This window comes from Pararge aegeria, chromosome 5, assembly GCF_905163445.1.
Source record: "Pararge aegeria chromosome 5, ilParAegt1.1, whole genome shotgun sequence".
In the NCBI taxonomy this organism is placed as follows: Eukaryota; Metazoa; Arthropoda; class Insecta; order Lepidoptera; family Nymphalidae; genus Pararge; species Pararge aegeria.
Window position 1 is genome coordinate 16,578,569 of NC_053184.1, and position 22,647 is coordinate 16,601,215.

At 34.3% G+C, this 22,647-nt stretch overlaps 1 protein-coding gene across 1 annotated transcript; it reads right to left on the bottom strand.

Moving 5' to 3' along the window:
- Positions 1-1,642: 1,642 nt before the first annotated feature.
- Positions 1,643-2,500, bottom strand: LOC120623978 (suppressor protein SRP40-like). Its single transcript, XM_039890274.1, has one exon. The coding sequence runs from the start codon at positions 2,498-2,500 to the stop codon at positions 1,643-1,645; it is 858 nt and encodes a 285-aa protein (XP_039746208.1).
- Positions 2,501-22,647: the final 20,147 nt, after the last annotated feature.

A 22,647-nucleotide genomic window follows, 5' to 3' on the forward strand; every position in this document is an offset into this window, starting at 1 on the left:
AACAGCACGTAAAAAATATCATAATCCAAATTTAACTTTAAGAATTCATCTTTCCAGATAATAAAATTCATTTCATTAAATTTATTCTGTGTCCTTTAGTTTTTTCGACGCCTTCTCGAGTTAACATTATTATGATTTATGCATTAATGTTGCTCGCCTTTTTTATACTTGCGACATTTCTTCAGTATTCATCATATTTTTTAGGGGTTATAAAATTTCAATTCACTATTTTTTGGCAACTTCATTAGCATAACAACTTTATGTCTACCTTAGTATTTGAATATTATAATGGTAGAGTGGAGTTAAGTGCTATTTAGGTACGGGTCCTTTTAAATTGGTTCGCCTCGTGGATCAGTAACGGTTATTGGCAGGTTATTCTAGTCGTAAGTAACACATAGTCTAGGGTTTCATTCCAGGATTGGATCAAATATTACATCGATGCCACTTGTTACTCAAGTTGGTAGCTGCAGTGGGTAGCGAGATTCAGTTTTGCGAAAAACTACATGTGTTAAGAAATTATATCAGAGTACCTAGTTTTAGTTTTCATCATCAGCTTAAACCACTCTAGTGCTTGACTACTGGCCTTTCCCTAGTTGAGGGTTTTGCCCATAATCACCACACTGGTTAGACAGCCTGGGGCTCGCACTAAATGATAGTAGTAACGCAGAGGATGCTGCTGCCCATATTCCGTTCTATTCCCTTAGTCACCTCGTACGACACCCGCGGAAGAGGAGAAGTAGTGACAACTGCATTCTGATCTGCTGTCTCCACATAGCACCCCTACACAGTATTTCTATTTATTTCGTGAGGCGTTGAATGAATGAATACACTTTTATTGTGCACCACATAAACATAAAGAAAAATTAAAAATACTAATCTAACGAAAAGTATACAATTTGGCGGCCTTATCGCCACATAGCGATCTCTTCCAGGCAACCAATGGCGCAAACACAGCTCAAGAAAAGAGTTAGGTGGTGCATATAAATAAACATATCGCTGCTTTAATTTGATAACGACAGATCTCAAAAATGTACTTTTTTCAGGAGAGCAGTTTAAATAAAACAAAAAATTGACTTATTTATATCTTTTATTTTAATAATGGGAATCCTTTGAAATTAGCAAAAATCAACGTATAATCTAAGAAATGTTCTTATATTATTGACCTACTTAACTCTTTCAGTACAAAAATAACACATAAACTTGTAAAAAATAGCGTGCTTCAGACATACGTCAAACAGTTTAAAATTGAATTATTATCAACATTGGCATAAACCATAGAATGACCTTTAACTTGACAACATCCTTTCGTGAACAATGACACTATTCCTTTTAAACTGTCCTTTTCTACTGTCAAATAAAAAGCATTATTATTCCCGCGGTTACTGTTATGAACTTTGTAAGAATATCTTGGTTTAATAGTTGAAGTATGTCTCAATATGTACTCTCTTTGTCTTTGCAGGTCGCCTAGGCTCCAATAAGTATCAAAAATCTCTTTTCGCTGGGTTTCTGATATTTTATTTGTACATTTTTGTTTGCACTTCTCACCACATGGAGTCTTCATTGATTTTTCTGGCACAATTTTACCACATTTTGATGTGTATTCCTGTCCTCTATTTCTCAATGTCTTTGCTTGTACGCATAATCATTTTTCTGGATTTAGCTTACGTTTTCGGGTTAATTTTATTGTATTTGATGATGGTGAAAGGACTGCAGAATTATCAGGATCAGTAGTGTCTAATATAGTTCTGGAATTTGCCTCTGAATTGAAGCTTGTTTCAGGATTCTGGTTAGAAGCTGCAATCTCATTTGAGAGACAGACTGATATGTTATTTTCTACCACTGGATCTGATATGATAACGCCTGCTACGTCACGACTTTCTGATTCGGAATCCGATGAGCTGCTTGAATCAGAAGAAGAAGAACTGCTGGAATCTGAAGAACTGGCACTGGATGAGATTCTTGAGCTAGACCTTTGTTGAGAGCTGTTTAAATTTGTAATTGCTAAATCAGACTGATTCTGTTCAATATTGCTGTTAATTTCGATAGCTGTTGAGGAGGTTGGGGCAGCAAGACCAGTTTTATCACGATCAGATTGCCTGTTTAATTTATTATCCGCTGTTTGAAGAGTGGTTTCGGAAACATAGTCTCTTTTGTTCTGTAACGGCAGCAAAGGCTTACGAATATCAAAAGTAAACTTTTTATTTGGTACCTTTTTGGTTTTAGAATATCTTTTCTGTCGTTGTGTTGAAAAAGTTTTATTAATGTTAGTTTCATAACTATCCGAATCACTTAATATTATATTATTTTCGTAGTCAGGATCCTTGACACTATCGTCTGAACAAAAATCTTGTTCTTCTATAGGAAATTTGTTAAATACCTTCTTGTTTTCAACCAGCAAAGGTGATAATGCATTCCTTTCTTCGTATTTTTCAGGACCATAATCAGATACCGAAATTGGCAATAATTCTTCTGAACTGATATTATTTGTGTTTTTCTCCATGTTCATGTTTTTAAACATCTGAAGAGTACGTCTATTATTCACTGCGAAAGAATAAAATAATAAGATTAGATCATAATATTGTAAGGTATTATTTTCAATCCATAATTTTTTGCTCCCACACCATGCTTCATCATCATCATCATCATATTATCAGTCGCAGGACATCCACTGCTGAACATAGGAACACATCCCCTAACACCATACTTATAATTAATGTCACATTAAAAAATATTATTTTATTGCAATTATCTTGAATAATGGCGCATGTTCAAAAATCATTCAACAATAGCACAATAAAGTGACATATTTGGCAAAGAACAATCGTAAAACTTATGACCTTAAAAACGAAACAGACATATTTCGCATTAGGTCCCTAAATTAATAAAAATAATAATTGAATATAAACTTATTTTGAAATACGCAATTAAGTTTATGTACTTACTTGTTTTGATAATGTCACAACACCAAATACCACGTTCTTTAAGTGAAACAAAACACAACTATCACATCAAAACTTTTTGAATATGGTCACAACACGTAAAATTACTTTATCTAAGAAAATATTCTAAAAATAACAACGAACTATTTCGTTTTGTGCCTATATCGTAGAGAAAATGCGAGCGTCACCTTGCGAGAATTCTAAGCAACTGGCGTTGTGTCGATGTACCAACAAAATGGCGGTCAATTTCGACCAATCAGATAACGTCATTCAGTCACGCCACCTAGCCAAATATATACATAGGAATATGAGTTTTATTCACAAGATGCTTAAGGTTAGTTTGGGTAGAATGGTAACATTACAAAAATAATGACACATTTAGTAATGTGCCACTGTCAAATTAAAGCAGCGATATATATTTTCATATATATACTAGCTATTGCCCGCGACTTCTTCTGCGTTTGATTTTGTTTTTTAATGTGGCATTATATTTTGATGTAATCTAAAAAAAAAAAGTATCAGTAATATATCAGTAATAAGTATCAGTATCAGTATCGCTATGCCTTAAATGAGGGGTTTGCTGCTGTCCACTGAGGAGTTCTGTCCTCTATCTCCAACCACAGTTTGGGCAAAATTAAACACATATTATAACCTCTATGGTACAAAAATAATTATTTAAATCGGTTATAATTTGTCGGAGTTCGGAGGATCGGTTTAGTAGTTTTTGCGTGAAAGCGTAACAAACAAACTTACATTCACATTTATAATATTAAGTTAAGTTAAGTTATTAGTAGGGATGTATATAGTTATAATAGTAATAATAATTACGTGTTAATACCTAGTATTATTTACATAGCATACCATACCTAGGACATAGGTGACTTCTACAACGCACGGTCTTACGCTACGTGAGTTCAGCAGCTTTTTACGAAAATATTTTTGTGGTCAGGTTACCATTAATATAAAAAGCTAGGTTTTTTGAATAGAAACGCCGTTCCAGCTACTTGGTACCCCATCGCCCGAGTACCTAGAGAATATCTTATAACGAAGGTACTTTTATCTGTGTTACTTGATTTTATAAAGCGAAGTCACAAAGAACCAGCAGAGCGTCAACGGGACACAACGTAACAACTCTTCGAAGCATATTTATTAGCCCCTTTTAACTCTTGTCTAAGGTTTATTAAGAAGTTTCAAAATTTAATATCTTGTAAACTATTAATAGCTGTAGCCTTACGCCCCGTTGATTTGGAAGTTTTCATATTCCAGGAAATAAATACTCATTATATTTCAAGTAACGGATTCAGTAACGCAGTCGTTGTTTATTGATCAATTACTATCAATAGTCGTAAGATAAGAGCAAAACGGGTTATATATATTGTTGGTCGGGCCGAATAAGTGCTAAGCTGTTTTATCAACATGCGCTGACTAAATAATGCGTCATACGTAAATAATAATAATTGATTTTTAGTAGATCTGAAAAAAGTGGAGTCTTATACTGAGCCTCAACAATGCATTTTATATCGAAAAAATAAATGATAATTTATTTCTTATTAGGCACAGAATTAGTATTTACATAAACTAGTTACTTTAGTAAATCAAAGTAATCTTAAGAAGATAAATTTTACCCTTTATATAGCATGTTATTTGGACCTACAGTATAAGAGTTTGACGGCCGATTAGCGCAGTTTGCAGCGATCCTGCTTTCTGAGCCCAAGGCCGTGGGATCGATTCCCACTACTGAAAAATGTTTGTGTGGTGAGCATGAATGTTTTTCAGTGTCTGGGTGTTTATATGTATATTCTAAGTATTTATGTATATTATTTAAAAAAAAATCATCAGTAATCTAAGTAGCCATAACACAAGCTATGCTTAGATTGGGGCTAGATGGCGATGTGTGTATTGTTGTAATATATTTATTTATTTAAGAGATAATGCAAATTAAAAGTTATGCACAAGCCCACCTTTCCACAAGGGGAGTTAACGTCTATAAGTAAATCAGATACCTGAACTGTTTATATTACGCTTTAAAATAGATTTCACAAAACCGCCTAAGTAAGCCATTTTCAGAAGACCCATTCGTTTCCAGGGAATTTATCACATTAACATAAAAATATGCTCCGTGGATTTTGAGTCTTCATTTAAGACCCTACCCTGGGTTATTTGTATTGCGTATTTTGCATTATTCTGCCATAGCAGTCCTTAATGCTCCATATTGGGCATCTTAGTTGTTCACCAATAAGTACACCTACATTCATGGCGCTTCTTAATGTTATTATCATCCAGCCAAATAATATGTAAGTTTGGTTTTTGTATGTTTATTGTAGCATCTGTATTTATTTAAGAGCACTAACAACATGCATATTACACGTTTTTTAAACATAGCACACACACAAACACATGGACAGATATGCACGTCAATGACAAGTGCACATAGCATTGACAAAGCGTCATATAAACTTAATTTGCAAAAAAATTAACACAAAATTTTACTCACCGATAAGTGTTCGGTGAGTTTTTTTGTATCTGTATCATATCTATACATTTAATTATTTATTTCTTACAATCATAAGTAGATATACATAGGTGACTTGATGTCCTGAAACTCCATTGAGTTTGTATGGACATTGTACAATCCTCTAATGTTAAACATAATTTTAAAATTTAAGCGGGTAGGTGAACAAATACTCCGCCAGCAGGTCGAGATACCGCATCATATAATGCAATCCCACCGCCAGCTGACAAGCGGCGCATAAGCATATACAGGTTGCTCCCAGAATGCATATATGTATGTTATAGTATACGTAATTTTATATGTTTTTGCATACATAACTTACTTGCACACCAACCACCAATTTTTCGTAAATGTTGTTTCCTTCCTCTTAATAGAAGGGACGAAGTTTAATGCCAAAGAGTTAAACAGGACAATGGGAGAACCATTATTCTAAAAATAGTACCACGAGGCGTTGAAACACTGGTTGAGAGAAAACACTCGACAAACACTATCAGTGATAAGACCGCTATTACACCCTAATTTAGATTATAAGTTGTTTTGTTTTTTGTTTAGTTTTGGTGTAATAAAGAATTAAAAATATAAGTTGCCGATGGGTTTTCCAAAACGTATTTTTGAAGTTGTACTCGTACTTTTGGCGCGTTACGGAAAAAAACAATTTTTACGATGCGCGCGCACAACGTCACACCGACAAAAACCGACAACCTCAAGTCAACTATAGTAGCTATAGTCAACATTTGAGTTTTTCAAAAAATTATTTGACTGTGTATACTTACAATTGTCAAAGTCTGTGGGCTCATTCCGGTGATTTAATTGATGCAATAGTACAAAAGTCTTAATTTTTAATGTTGAGTGAAACTTGGAGGTCCGATAATAATATAACTAGATAAGGCGTTATAATAAATCTTTCAATGTATTAAATACATTTTTTCTATTGTCAATACAGTTTTCTCAACAAACGTAGAATAAATTACGTTTAAAAGATTTTTATCATGTTACTCCAAAGAAGTATAACTTCTAACGCGTGTAGGTACGTAATAAGGTAAAGACACGTTTTTTATTAAAATCAGGTACAGCAGTTCCTTACATCCTTCAAAGTAACTTAAACGAATCAAATAAAAACGAAGTATCCAATATCCAGATTTGTTGTAGTTAACAATAAAACCCATCTTAGCCGTAAAATTTACTACTCTCCCGAAATCTCCGTGAAATAGCTTATATTGCATATCCCGTTCATCATGTTTATCGCCCCGGTAGATACATCCTATTTTATGTCCCCACTATAATAAAATTGACAACTGTCTGATTACATAGTATACCCCTTTACTTAAAAACATTGTATAGCGGTTTTATATCTTACAAATATTTATTTCTACCTTTTTGATTTAACAAATTTGATTTATTTTCAACATAACCTATATATATATATATACTAGCTGTTGCCCGCGACTTCGTCTGCGTTAGATTTTGTTTTTAAAGTATTCAGTATCGCTAAGCCTTAAATGAGTATAGTAGTATATATATATATAACATGTGACTGTCAATTAATTATAGACAAATAATTTGCAATAAAATTAAATTGCGACTATAATTAAAGATCTAAGCTATCCTATCTCTTAAGTTGGACCAGACTGCTCATGGTGTGCCAATTTAATTTAAAATCGGTTAAGTAGTTTAGGAGTCCATCGCGGACAAACATCGTGACAGGAGATTTATATATATTAAGATATATATATAAATCGCTCTTAGATATATACTCGTATATGAGAATGAAGATATGAATGAGAAAGTAAAGATACTGAGCATGACATGACGTCTTGATTTTTTTCTAGTTTATTGCTCATGCCGTATAAACACTAAATAAAGACATTATATTCCGAACAATGCATAATATTTTTTGCATAAATACTGTCAAAGCGTTTAACGAACAAAACTCGTTAATCTAGCGCTTTGCATAAATCAACTTTATCATATTTATTGCCAAACTTTGCAATCCTAAAACCATTAAATGGTTTCAAAAAGCCGCATTAATGTATTACAACAATACTAAAATTAGCGCGGTGGCTATTTTACGTTTAATTTTATATTAATGCAATCGTGTTTTAGTTACTCGGAGTTTGAAGTCCTGAGTTTGATTCCTGGGGCCTGCTTGCCTTTTAATGTGAGTAATTTAAAAATGATTGTATAGGTAAACATAAACTTACTTTGACGTTCAAGGCTGTGGGTTCGAAAGTGAAGTCGAGCTCATACCCAATGCGTTTTTTTTTATATTAATAGCGGGCAAACGAGCAAGTGGGTCACCTGATGTTAAGTGAACACCGTCGCCCATAAACTGCTGCAGCACCAGAGGAGCCTCCGATGCGTTGCCGGCTTTTAAGAAATTTGTTTATTGAATAACCCTAGATTGTTTTTGCGTAAACACATCAGAAGGGAGATTGTTCCATAATTTGCAAGTGCGTGGTAGAAATGATCGATTATCACCTCTTTAGTATAATTTTATTAAAAAATAAATTGATGTAACACGATCTCGTACTTGCGGTAACTAGGTGCAGTTAAATGCCATTGTCCTAGTGATCTCTATGCGCTATTTCAATCGAGGAAGTGCAATGCAATTTGTCTCGCTGATAACCAAGCTGTCACTTTCAGTCTTTAGCTCGGAAATTCTCCGACTTATTTTGCGTTTACAGCGTTAAGGAGCGATTCAGTTACGTTTTGTGTTAAAATGGTTTGCCTCGTTTACTGTGTTAAGCATTTCCAATTAAGCTCGGCCTTGGATGTTCAGCTTATTTTGTACCGTTGCTTGTTCAGTTGTTCCGTATTATATTTATTTCCATGCTTAATGTTTGCCTTGGGTTTCGGATTAATGGCTATAGTTTGAAGTCCAAGGTGCTAGAGCAGAGTGATCTTAGGTCGGTAGAGTAGGTCTTAGATGCTCTGAAACCCTCACTTCCATAAGACGTGACGCTTGTGTCCATGAGATACCGAAATTTTATACTTTACACTTTGTTGCTACTTGGCATTGTTAGTGGGCTACAGCAATCATTATCGCAAGTTAGAGATATTAAGCGGGACTGAAAACTCAACGTGACTTCAAGTTGTGAGTTTGACACAGCTATTTTTTATTTTATTTTATAACTACGGCCAACCTGAGAATTCTTAGAAACTCACCGTCTATAAACAGAACACCAACGATCACGTCAAAGTTTCAAAATGATATAAACATCTATTTTTGGAGAGTAAAGTATCGTCCTAAGTACAAAGACCTCAAGTTAGAGATTTTAAGTTAAGTACGTTCAACTTGCAGGGCGGCCGCAAATATGGTGACACCAAAACAACAATTAATTAGAAAAGGATTTTAATTATGCCAATTTATAAAATACTAAGTTTGAAATTTAATTAGTAAACTCAGGATTTAGTTTGGAGAATGTAGACGCTGTTTGAGACTTGCTTTTATTAATTACACTTGGTATGGAAAACCAATTAGTCTAGATTACATTCGACCCAGAGCACACTGTGTAAAAAGCCATATTATGCTTTGGGTGATTAAATTTAACGAATATTCTATGCAATGAAAAAAAAAAACCCTATATAAACATGTAATAAAAAGTCACAAAATATCACTAAAAAGTTACCTCTAAAAAGTGCCATGGTCATCTTCATTGGCCGTATAGTTTCTCCGTGGGAGATGGAGACAGCTAAAGTCAGATAGTATCGCTACGTGATCGAATGTAGATTCGTAGAAGAACTAGAGTTACCAACGTAGCTAAACTAGTCGCGAAGCTGAAGTGGCAATAAATGGGGTACATGGCTAGGAGAACCGTCACTGGGAGCCATGAGGTCGTAAGCAGCCCAGGACCAGGGAATTTGAAACTCCCTACAAAGGACCTATGTGCAGCAGCGAACGTCAGTCAGTTGAAGTGATAATGATGATGATATATGACCCACTACTAGCGCTGGCGTTCTTACCTCTCACCACCTCTCACCATCTCTCTCTCTCTCTCTCTCTCTCTCTCTCTCTCTCTCTCTCTCTCTCTCTCTCTCTCTCTCTCTCTCTCTCTCTCTCTCTCTCTCTCTCTCTCTCTCTCTCTCTCTCTCTCTTTCACTCTGGTTGAGAAACAAGCTATTAGATTAATCATTTTTTGCTTCGTTACAAGTTTATACCCTTGACTGCAATCTGAGTTGAGTGACCTACGAGTAGGAATAACTAGGTTGATGGTCGTCGCTAAGCAAGAGCTTCTCAAAAATCTACCCGAAATTAATGAAATTTTGTTTGGAAGGTTATACGAATTGCTAATAAAAGGGTGCTATAGGCGCACGTGTTATTTGCAGTAGTAGTAGAGATTTTTGTAGCAGAGCTCGTCCGGGGAATTCCTACCGTAATGCTGATTTCTGCCGCCAAGCAGTATTGTAGCAATGCCTGTCTTCCGGTCTAAAGGGCTTAGTTGCCGGTGTAATTATAGGCATAAAAGGTTAATGGACACAGAGCAGCACGTCGCAAGACGTGTTCCTTGTATGCCCTGCGAGGTGTTGCTGTATTTATAGGCAGTAGTTTTCCACTAACCATCAGATGACCCATCTGATGGTAAGTCTTAATCCTTTAATTATTACTATTAAAAATCAAAATACTATAAAATATAAAAATTAAGAATGACTTAAAATCTATTCCTAACAAGTAAACGGGATCGAAGTGGCCGAAAAAGTTAGTTCAAAATAACAGTAAAGCTAGAAATAGTTCTTTTGCGTTCACTAACACATTAACGTGATTTTACGTGATAAATCATAATTACGGAGCTCATTCGGATAGTGAGATCATGCAGAGGAACTTTTATCTACCTTAATAATTGTACAAAAACTTGACTCAGTTCTGTTTAGGTTTTGAGTAAAACTTTTCGTTTGCACTACTACTAAAAGTATGAATATCTTTCTTAACTATAGAAGTATTATTTTTTGTTCCCTAGCTACATTGTTTCCCGTATGTCGTTCTTCGAATCAAGAGAAGGCAAATAAACTAGTAATAGGCTGATAAAATGCATAATATTAAATTCTTTAAAAAATGAGCACACTCTACAAAATATAGACCGATTTACAACGTGTAAAAAAATTACGAAATAATATTAAAGGATGCATAAGTATATTTCATAAGAAATCATCCTGTAAAAATATTAAATCAATAGAAGCATATTTATTTTTACATATGAACGAATTCCAAAAATACTACGTGTTTACTTTTGACAACCCTATTGAAGATAGGAAGATTGACAAGCGCATAGTAACTATGCTATTCGACCCGTACCTAATAAAGTGATAGGAGTCACATGATTTTTATTTTGCATGTGATGTTAGGTTAGGGCATATCTGATTTCTTTCAGTAAAACTATGGCAGTGGTTTACTTTTAGGTTTTGGGTTTCACAGATAAGTCTTAGAGACAGTACATGATGTACTACTAAAGGCTGTGAAGTATTATTTCGGTTTGCATTTACACATTGGAGGGCTTATTTTCTAGTAATTCTAAAACGCTCTTTGAATGATAACTTTTAATATTATTAACTACCTGAACAATTATGATACCTATAAAATTTAGTTAATTATATAAAATACGCTTAACTTTTACAAAAAAAAAACCTAAAGTTAAAAGTTTCTTCGTTATTAAATAAATGAGCCCGCATGACGTCACACTGTAATCCGCCCCTTTCACGCAGCCAGCCATGGCAGTCGAGATCAAAAGGCTATTTTTAATTAAGGCACTTTCCAGAATTGCGCGATGCTATTTTATACAAAGCAGTTTTACTTTCCATTGTAAATTAATTTCAGCTCCACCAAAACAACACTTTGAATTCGTTAGTTGCTTGAGTATTTTATAATAACAATATTAGTCTTGAGTTCAGTTAGAGTTTACGGAATTCTAGCATACATTATTAAAAGGTACTATTATTAAGTAAATTTTGACGACCTGCGTGTTATGCCAGACCATAAGCAGGGAGAATTTAGGAATAATAATTATTTTTGATTTGTTTGGAGGACTTTTTGGCTATAGATTGCTACCACACAGCTGACAAAGACTTACTACCAACTATTTAGTACGATGTACGATACCGCGTAGAAATTGATTATAGAAAAGAAAAACAATGATTGATGATTGATATAGATGATAGATGCTTCCTTCATAGTTTTCAAAATAATTACCTAGCTAAGCATGCATGAACAAATGATGACGCAATCTATAGGGTCAAAAGCTTTTAGCTACAATGCTAACCCATATAAAAAGTGGCACTAACACCGAAGGTGTAAGCAACATTATTATGACCCTTTGACCCATAATATTGAATTACTTAAGATTGTTAAGGTCCCACCTAGCCATTCTATATCCACCAATTAAGTAAAGATAAAAACAATATCTTTCATAAATAGTTTTATTGATTTTAACTGGTATAGTACATGATTGAAACGCAGTAGCGTGCATACAGGGTATGCACAGGGCTGGCTCTAAGTGGGATGATAATATCAAATGAAATAAATCTCCAGTACTAGTTATAAAAAAACTAAAGGATTGGCATTGTAAGAGTTATGAAAAGCCTACCCTTCAGTTTTTTTTAACTCGCATTGGAGATTTTCTTCATTTTATATCATCTGTATACCATGTTACCCTCTATGTACGCCACTGTTGAAACGTATAACAATGTCAGGTTCGATAATGAGTCGGGCCAAGGAGTGTGAGCTACTCGGTTTGAATGAATTATTTCTGTGAATGGAGTTGTCTGGACCATTAAAGAGTATCTTGAATAGGGAACCAACGCTAGTACTTTCAAGAGCATGTTAATATTAATAATAATCATTTATTTCATCTAGCCCCAAAGCCAGCGTAGCTTGTGTTAAGCTTATGCTTTTTATGAATATAATACACAATAAAAGATATACAGATAAACACCCGGACTCTGAAAAACATTCACGTTCATCACACAAACATTCTCCAGTTGTGGGAGTCAAACCCACGGCCTTGGACTCAGAAAGCAGGGTCGCTGCCGACGGCGCCAATCGGCTGTCAACACTAAAAAATAAATAACAATAAACAATGTCACAGTATAGGGCAGTCGAATCTGGCAGCAACTACCTTAAGAATGCCGTTGTCGCTGGTACGTAAACGCTGTAAGAGAGAGGCTGCTTTGTTAAACGTTCCCAATTATTATTATCGCCGCCCCAGAGAAGAGATCCATCATTTAATCAGAAAATCTCTATCATATAAAGGAAGAGGCCATTGTCCTGTAATATGAGATTATATGCTGAGCATAGTGATGGTGGTGTTTAATGTAAACTTCTTTAGCCGTTGTGCAATGTGTACTATGTAGTTAACTTTTTGCTCACAACGTTTTCATAAACAAAAAAAAAATACCAAAAAAGTGTAACTCAAAAGCAAAAAATAAATATTTTCTACGACATCTTTGAGCTGGTGCAAAGTAAAATGTAAAAATAACTAGGTACTTTTCTTGCTACTATATTAAAGCGAACGGTATACAAAGTATATACTTAGTAACTTTTACTTATGTAAAGAATTGAGAAACTCTTTCTATGAAGTCGGAGTCGGAGTTTTATGCAGTCAGTATTTTAAAAATATTAAAGCTATCTCTCTCACACTTTGCAACAAAAGCACACCCTTAATTCTCAATATAACACTTATAGCTCTGAATGTACACAAAATAATACCCCGAAATGTAGTCAAAGCGTCCAATTTCCAGATTTGTTATAGAAAACAATAAAACCCGTCTTAGCTATAAAATTTATTGCCCTCGAGATTCTCCGTGAAATAGCTTGTATTGCATATCGCGTTTATCATGTTTATCGCTATAGTACATTTTATTTTACGTCCCCACACACAATACAGCTGTCAAGTTCTTGATTACACACATGTGTCATATAAAATGCATCGCATTCAGAAATATATTTAACACGGCGAATATTAGAGCCAATCCTCACACTATACATTCTTTTAGTGTAGACATTCCACAAACTAGCTGTTGCATAAATTCTGTCTGTCATTCTTGTGATACGTTTAACATTGAGTTTAGGTAACTTTTTTGACGTAACAACGTCTTATAATTCGATGGAGCTGGCTGCACGCACGAAAATCATTACGTATGCGGCGTTACCTCGCTCTGAGGCGTTCCATTCAAGGCTTGAAGTGCAAGCGAAAGCGCGGAACGAGCGACAAAGGGGCACAGTCGGCTTCCGCGTTCGACATCTGTCTCTCTCCTACTTGAGTGAGCGATGCGTCCGCGTGCACAGCTTCTATACAATAATACATTTACATGTTTTCGGCAAGGATGAAGTGCAGTGAAAAGTGAATGTGGTGTCGATTGTTTATAGCAACGATAATATCTATCAAATAAATAAAATTAAAATTTTCTTTTGAAAAATGCAACCATTCCATCAGTATTTTCTTACGACGTTGTCACGTTCAACTATCGTCAGTAAGCCGACTTTACAGACAACTAATTTTTTTTGCAGAAGACTCACCTGTGTGAAAATCCACCGCCTATTAACAAAGCAACACTTCACTGGGCATGCACGTACCACCAATAGAGTGCCGCTCTGTGTCCATCAAACTCAGGCGTAGGTTTTAAGCCATATATGCCTGTAATAACACCGGTAACCCATGGACTGGTGCACTGCAATGCTGCTTGACGTTGAAATAAGCATGACGGTAGTATTTTTCCAGACGAGCTCGGTCATTAAAAGCTACTAAACTTCATGGTTTCGATAGGCAAATAAATCGTCGATCGCCGATCGCTAATTTACTTGAAGTGTAGTGTGTGCTTTAGCCCTTAAAGAAGTGACTGCCGAAATTTCGGTATATTAACTTTTATAAACCCACGGTAGCTTTTTAACTGTTTATGACAGCTTGTAAAAGCTGGCAAACTTTTGAGTTTTGTTTGTTTAAAAATGTGTGACTGTATTTTCAAAAGAAACCAAATGTTACGTTGACTACTTCACAACCAACAGTATTAGTATTTCCAACTAATTACATTTAACTTCAATATAAAATACAATTCTAGAAAGGGATATGTAAATTTGAAAAAAAAAAAAATTGTCGATTTCCTATGGGCGGTTTCACGTTCGAATGAAATCTTTCATATCTGTTCTGGCCATAAACGATTTGAATTACCAAAACTAGGTGGCGTGGGTTTAGATTTTTAATAGTTAAATTCAATCTAAAACCGCACCACCGGGCGATTACAAATTCCGTTATCGGTTTCTGCCATAACCCTAACATTAGCTTGCCACCATCTTAGACTGATCTATCACTATCGACCATTGCAGTCCAGAGCTAACTTGTAGTGTACAATTTTTTTTTAAAGAAAGTTTCGCTTTCCACGTAACATTTTTGATCTGAAGTAATTATATATAACAACAAATTTTTATAATACAAGTTATGGTTTAGGTGCTGACAAAATAATAATAATCATTGCAAAATTACTTTGTTTAACTTGAAAAGTTCAAATGGCTCGGCGGTTATTTGTTTCAAAAAAACACTATTTTAAATCCCATTTAAATAAAAAATACTGTGCCTGATCCTGCAAGTTAAATAACATGTAACCGGTGTTGGTGTTGATTTATTTTGGCAATAAGTGTCATGTTAAGCTACACCATTATCGGCGTGGGTCGACAAGCAATCTACTATGCTACTAGTGTGGTCCAAATAAGAAGCGGTTACGAATAGGAAATTAAAATAGTTCCCAAAAGTTTGTTTTACATACCAATTTTGGTGATCAATTGAAACTTATATTATGTATTTTAATGCAAAATTATACGTAGAGTTTCACAAAATATATTAAGGCCTGTTTATATTATTTTTATTTGTAGTGATTGCCATAAAAAAACAAAAGGAATAAAAAATGTAACAAACAATGTCAAAGGTATCTGTCAAGGACGAGGTGTCCTCATTCCTTCATTTTGAAAAGCGTAAGCGTAATTTATGTAATATTAAATATTTGAAAAGTAAGTTAAGCTATAAACCTTTCAGAAATCCTTATCTAAATCCATAGATACATACTCGTACGTTCAATTTATAATGGATGGTTTTACACTGACATTAGTATACAGGCTATACTTATTTAATTCAAATAAGTGCGAAACTAAGCTACTGCGTCTATAATATTTAAAGATAGAACTAATATAATGGTTATTAATTAGAAATCGCTAATCGTGTCCCTTGCACCATAGCCCCAAGGGAAGACGGGGGAAACAATGTTTATAGCGTTTATTAAACAAGCAGCGGTGATTGACGTCGCTTAATAAACGGCAAAAATTGTCTTGCTTCTGAATGTTGTTTTTGTTTACGAGTTACCACAGCAATGCGTCCACTTTTTTCTTTTAACTTTTTTCATTAGTAAATTTTAACTTGACGGCTACGATGCGATGCCGATGTTTCTTTATATAAAAGAGATGAGGAAAATCGGGGCATTTTATTTCTTAATTGTCTATAACGAAAACATTACCAAAATCTTATTAAAAGCGACCTCATAAAAAGTTTTACCATTTTTGGTACTTTTTTATTATGATAGGCCAGCGCTTGACGACAATCATGCCTGTTAGAAAGCCATGATGAAGTCTAGGTTGGAGACCGCTTGCCTTCACTCTTGCCTTGAAGGTACTCAAGTTATACGTGGCATGGCAGGAAACGCAGATGCCGGGAGGGCGGTCCACATCCTAGCAGTATGTAACAGAAACGTGAAAAAAAAAGCTGGATATTTGGGTACCTCACGAGCTCACTGAACGAAAACTTAAGGAAGAAACCTAATGAACCGTGTACTCATTTGTGATTCTGTACGACGTAATGAAACCAAACCATTTTCGAAGAAGCTTGGAACTGGTGATGAGAAGTGAGAAGTCGATCATGTAGGACAAGAACGTGCGAAAAAGGTTGTGGTCAAAGGCCGGTCAGGCTTCACAGACTGTGGCGAAACCCGGGTTAACTCGCAACAAGGTGATGCTGTGTGTGTGGGATTAGAAAGGCATTATTCATTATGAAATGTTACCACCAGGCAGGACCATCGATTCTGAACTCTACTGCGAACAACTGATGAGATTAAAGCAAGAAGTTGAGAGAAAGCGGCCGGAATTAATCAACATCGTGTGGTTTTTCATCATGATAACGCTAGACCTCACACATCTGTAGCCACTCAGCAAAAATAAAGAGAGTTTGTCTGGGAGGTGTTAATGCATCCGCCTTATAGTCCTGATCTTGCACCTTCAGATTTTCACCTGTTTCCACCTCTTCAGAAGTGTCAGGTTAACATCACGAGAGGCCTGCCAAAACTACTTGTCGCGGTTTTTTGATCAGAAGCCCCAAAATTTCTATAGCAATGGGACTATGTCCCTAACTACAAGATGGCAGAAAGTTATCGAACAAAATGGTACGTACATACTCTAGTTAAAAGTAAATAAACTATATTAACAAATGTTTTGAATGTTATTATTATTAAACTCTTTATTTGTATACCACAACATTTAAAATATAACAAAAACAGAAACATCGAAAGAAGTAGTAATACAAAAGGCGGCCTTATCGCTTAATAGCGATCTCTGCCAGGCAACCTTAGAATTAGGAAAAAAAAAGAAGATGAGAATAGACTGCTGGTGGTACAAATATTAAAATACATACATGCAAATAACTACATGCTAATACATAAACTAGTGTGCACAAATAGATAAAAAGTAACTAATATAATAAATAAATAAATATAAAAATAAACTAATATATATAATAACAACATTTACATAATTAAATACTTTAACATACAATAAATGAGTAAGTACATATATACATACTATTAAAAGTCGTTAACAATATAATGTTCTTAAAAAATGCGGTGAAACTCTTTCCGTAACCTAATGTATAAATAAAAAGTTATTATTTGAAATGATTTTAGTCAGGTATATGTCAATGTTATGATTTTCTGTCTGGTACATTGTCAGTCGTTGTAGCGCAAGTCACTGTAATAATCATAATCCTTACTAATGTTCTTACCTCACTTGGTAGGGAAATAGACATGATAGTGTAATAGTTACTGAATAAATATCTGCATGCTAAGACTCCAATGAAAATAAATAATAAAATGTTGCTTTTAAGGTCAATTAACTTTGCTCAAATATTTTGAAAAATTTAAATAAATAAAATAGTCTTAGAAGTACCAAAATTAATTGTAACTTATGTTCATTTGATCAATGTACACAAGTTTATCCCCAAATATTGTACAAGCAATCCAAACATACCTATACTATTATAAACGCGATTTTTTTAAACCACGTGGAAATGGTTTCCGCTTGCTTTTACCTGATAAAAAGTCAAACGATAATAAACTGTTAGACAGATATACACACTTATATCTTTAAAATATTAATATGGAGGGTTGGAACCACAGAATAAAAAAACATACAGAAACCGTACACGACTTTAGATAGATTTCTCAAACAAACAAAAGTTAGTCACTTCATACCATTTAGCAGTTGACAGTAATTATTTTACCTCTAATGTTCTAAGCGTACACCATATAATGGAAAAATGGGAAAAATTTGTGAGCTAGCAATACTCCGCGGTTATAAAACCCGCGGAATGTTGCTAGCTAATAAATTTTATGAGATGTGCGCGGGGCGATTGCACTGTTTTTTGACACAATGTACTGCATACAATAATGGCTGAATGAGGATTATGAATGTTCTTAATTCAATGGTTAAAACATTCGCAGAATACTGTCGTTTAATATTTTCTCACAAGTTTATTATGTTCACATAGTAAACAGAAATAATGAGGAAACTATTAGCATTTCAATTAAGGAGTTTCTTGAGCCCTAACATTCAGTCTAGGGAGTCAAGACGTACTCCGAGCGCTTGACGTAAAATCACAAATGTAACTGCGCCTTCTATGCTCAACTTCCCTCTATAAATAAATATTACCTATATCTAAAAATGCAATCACAGTTATAAATACTCTATTATTTAAAACGAAGTTCCTTATTGCAGTAAGAATAGGGTAACTGGTAAAAATCGTCACGTAATGAAAAATCGTTATGTGTGAGTTGTTCGGTTTCGTCCAGCGTTTTGGATACTATTGTTAAAGGATGGCCGATATATTAGACATGCTATTGAAATTTCTCTTTTTGTTGGTGGTAAGAAAAGATTACCAAATTCGTCTTTTGTCCACAATATTTTCATTTCGTTTCAGTAATATATAAGATCTTACAAAAAAAAAACATAACTGCTAAAATAACCCATAAAATTTTAATTATTTTTGTAATATACTTAAACATCAAAAGCAACAAAAATATTGTTTTTTATATATTCTTTATACGTCTTTCAATAAAAAGGAGATAGTTATAAAAAATTGACAATTATTCGTCTACTCTCCTTGCCGGACGACTACGGTATCGATGTACTGCAAACTTAAGAAATATATCCGAAACATAATTATTTATAGAGGCAGTGTATGTGCTCATTTATAATTTTATATTCAGTGAGATTCGAGATCCCATCGACAGGAAATGGAATAAATTTCATATAAAACGTACATCTGCCTCGAAGAATTTATCAATATATTTTATGTAGATAATAAATTTTCAAATATCGGACACTTTTGTTAATAATTTTTGGGTCAATATCCATTTGATTTTACCGTCACATACATGATAAACATTACCCATTAATATCTTGGATAGAAGCAGGCATTACTTTGCGGAATTCCATGATATATTATGTAAATTAAGCTTAAATTGCTATACTCGACGAAAAGCAGGAGAATCTGTATGGTGTAATTTATAATTTCTTCGATCCTTATACTCCACACCAAACAAATCTTAGGCAATGTACCCTCTACGCACGTTTCGCCCCGAAACCGGAGCATCCTCAGGAGATGTTAATTTTATTATTATGTATATATTATAATTAGCAGCAAGTATAATGTATATGTATTTTATTGAATTTCCTCTCAACAGAATTTCACTGACAGAATATCATGTATCATTATGTATCGCAAGTGAATTTGTAGATATACGAGTGGTATTTCTATTTTATTTGGCTGTGTGTGCTGAAAGATTTCACTTGATTCGTTTTTAGCGTATGTTGAAACACGATTATTTCGTCATCATCCACGACATTATCAACCTTTTACCAGTTCACTACAGTGCAGTGGTCTCCTCTCAAAATAAGTGTCGTTTAGACCGTAGTGCACCAGGCTGGCCAAGTGCAGATTGATAGACTTAACACGGCTTTGAGAAGATTGTGTATAACTCTCTAGCATGCTGGTTTCGTCACGTTTTTCTTCACCGTTAAAGCAAGTGATATATAATTGCCTAAAACGAACCTACTTAACTGAAAAGTTAGTGCGTGACGGATATCGAACTCGCATCTCTACGCAAGTAAGGCCGAAGGAATAGTTGTTGAGTCTAATGTGCCTGTAATTATTTTGAACTTATTATATTATGACAGTTGACAAGGAGGATGATTGTGACAAAGATAGGGAACGACGGCATTAGCGGCCAGACGCGTCGTTTAAGTACATATTTAAGATTACTGACTGCACATAATCCACACAGTGCTCGTTTAGAAATACGTGCACTTTGAGAATTAAATAAAGCCAAACTCCAAGAGTTCAATATAAATATATCTTCTGAGTAAATATATAATTTTAAAATGCAATTCCATAACAAATAATGGAAACCGGTGGGATTTAAACCTCTTTGGACATTGTGGCCTGAGCGCCTTGCAAAAAAAGCACGCTTTTTTTTTAATTACTGTACCGGAAACTTTCGTTTTGGTTGCACGTAAATAATGACTATGCGATTGCAATCCACGCAAACACAAAATACATATAATTTTAATAAAACGTTTGAAATGTATAACATAATATTATCATATAGTATAGGTAACAGTTATAACGAAAAATATTTTTACATCGCTTAATAGAAACCGCCAACCTTTTCCATATCGGATAAAAATAGTTTGTGTTTCAATTAAACTGAAATCGAAATAACATAAAATGAAATTCTTTAAATTATAGTAGTCAGCAATTATTGTGGTTGTCATTTACCGGGACACTTCACTGAATTTGTGGTATAGGGTTGCCAATCCACCCGAGCTTGCGGGATTGTCCCGAATTTCGATGAGCAATAATTATTTTAATAACCTAACATCCGGTATTCCGAATGTTTTGAGTTATTTGCAATAAAAAGTCGAGTATTTTAATGTATATCTCATTTTAATAATTGAAGATTATTTACCGTACGTAACTTAAAACTAAAGCTGCGAGGGATCCAAATGCGTACTGGTTTAACAAGAAGCCCCAGCAAACTTAGCCGGGTGTTCTTTTTGTTTTCACATTATCATTTAAAACGATTTTTAAAGCTCAGCCCACTCGTAACTCCCAAGCTTTTTTATTTATTTGTCTAATTTTATCTACGTAATAGATACGATATATATAGATAATATGGATAACGCTAGACATCTTTAGCCACTCAGCAAAAGTTAAGAGAGTTTGGCTGGGAGGTGTTAATGCATCCGCCGTATAGTCCTGACCTTGCACCTTCAGATTTCCACCTGTTTCGGTCTTCTTAGAATTCTTAAAGCAGTGTCAGGTTAACATCACGAGAGGACTGCCAAAACTACTTGTCGCGGTTTTTTGATCAGAAGCCCCAAAATGTCTAAAGCAATGGGATTATGTCCCTACCTACAAGATGGCAAAAAGTTATCGAACAAAATGGTACCTACATACTCTAGTTAAATGTAAATAAACTATATTAAAAAATGTTTTGAATTTTGTTAAAAAATGCGAAGATACTTTTTCCCCAAACTATTATATCGGTACCGTATACTGTAGTATCAATGCCCAACTTAGCTGTTGACTTACCATATTTTTGTTATACTCAATTGTAAGAATACTTGATTTACGGCCCAGAAATTTATATATTATATCGGAATTTCTGCTTGGTCGACAACCCTAAATGGAGCACACTCTCATAATGAACGGGAATTAATTAAAAACGTCCACCTCATTCCGTCGATTGCGCGAAGGAAATATGAAGTGAATGTTTAATTTGCGAAAATGAAGTGAAAAGCGATTTAGCAAGCATATTACTGGTATGTATAGCATTTTAAACTAATTTAAGATTCGCCCGCGTTACGTTACTTTACAAATACTGCTAATACTACAATTTTGAAATATATAAATGTGCCTTTATACCTCTCTTCTGTAGTACTGCTCGTATAGGATACAGCGCTTAGCCTCCTCCTCCGAAACTCCATTATAAAATCTTCACGCTTTCACTCTTTTGCAAGTAACATAACAGTACATAACTTATAAGTCGTACCCGGGTGCACTTATATTGCTCTATATTCTATACTAATGTTATAAAGAGGAAAGATTTTTTTGTTTTTTTTTTTATGTACAGAATAGGCTATGAAAATCTAGACTGATTTTTAACATTTCTTTGCCAAAAGAAAGCTTAAGTATCACAGAGTAACATAGGCTACAATTCATTAAAAAGAAATGCCATTTGCAATTTGTAAAATTTTGCCGATGAAATTCATTAATTGGCGTGCGCTGAGAAAACTATTGAAAATAATACATATAAATTATGTACTAGACGATTAAAGTAAAGCGAATTGAGATAACTATTATAGTTAAGTCGCAATCGAAGCTTTTGTGTTCTAAAATTTTATTAGATCGCCAGTAGAAACAAATGAATGTTACATTAGTATCGCAGTATTAATTCTTATTCAAATCAATATACGCAGTAAAATACTTTTTTATTCATTCCAACTAGAAATATAATTTAGAAGATATCGATAGTTGAAAAACCTTAAACCTACTACACTACACTTAAACCAAACAGTCCTTTTTAGATAATTTATTTATATCATTTTATTAATTAGATTGAAAAATGTTTTTTTAAAAAACTACTCCGGTTTTTTTTAGAAAAATATCTGTAGAACTACAACTAAATTTAATGCCAAACGTCTCTTAAACAGGATCCTACAGGATGCCTAAAAAAAGGACCAAACGCGCGGAAAACAGCTAGTAATTTACAAACCTTGAAAAAATTACCCTTGTTTACCTAAATGTGAGTAAAGCCGCGGATAAACCTAGTAAGTTAAAAGTGTATAAACAAAGGAAAACGTAGACGCATAAAGTTATTTTCCGCATACCAGTTGCA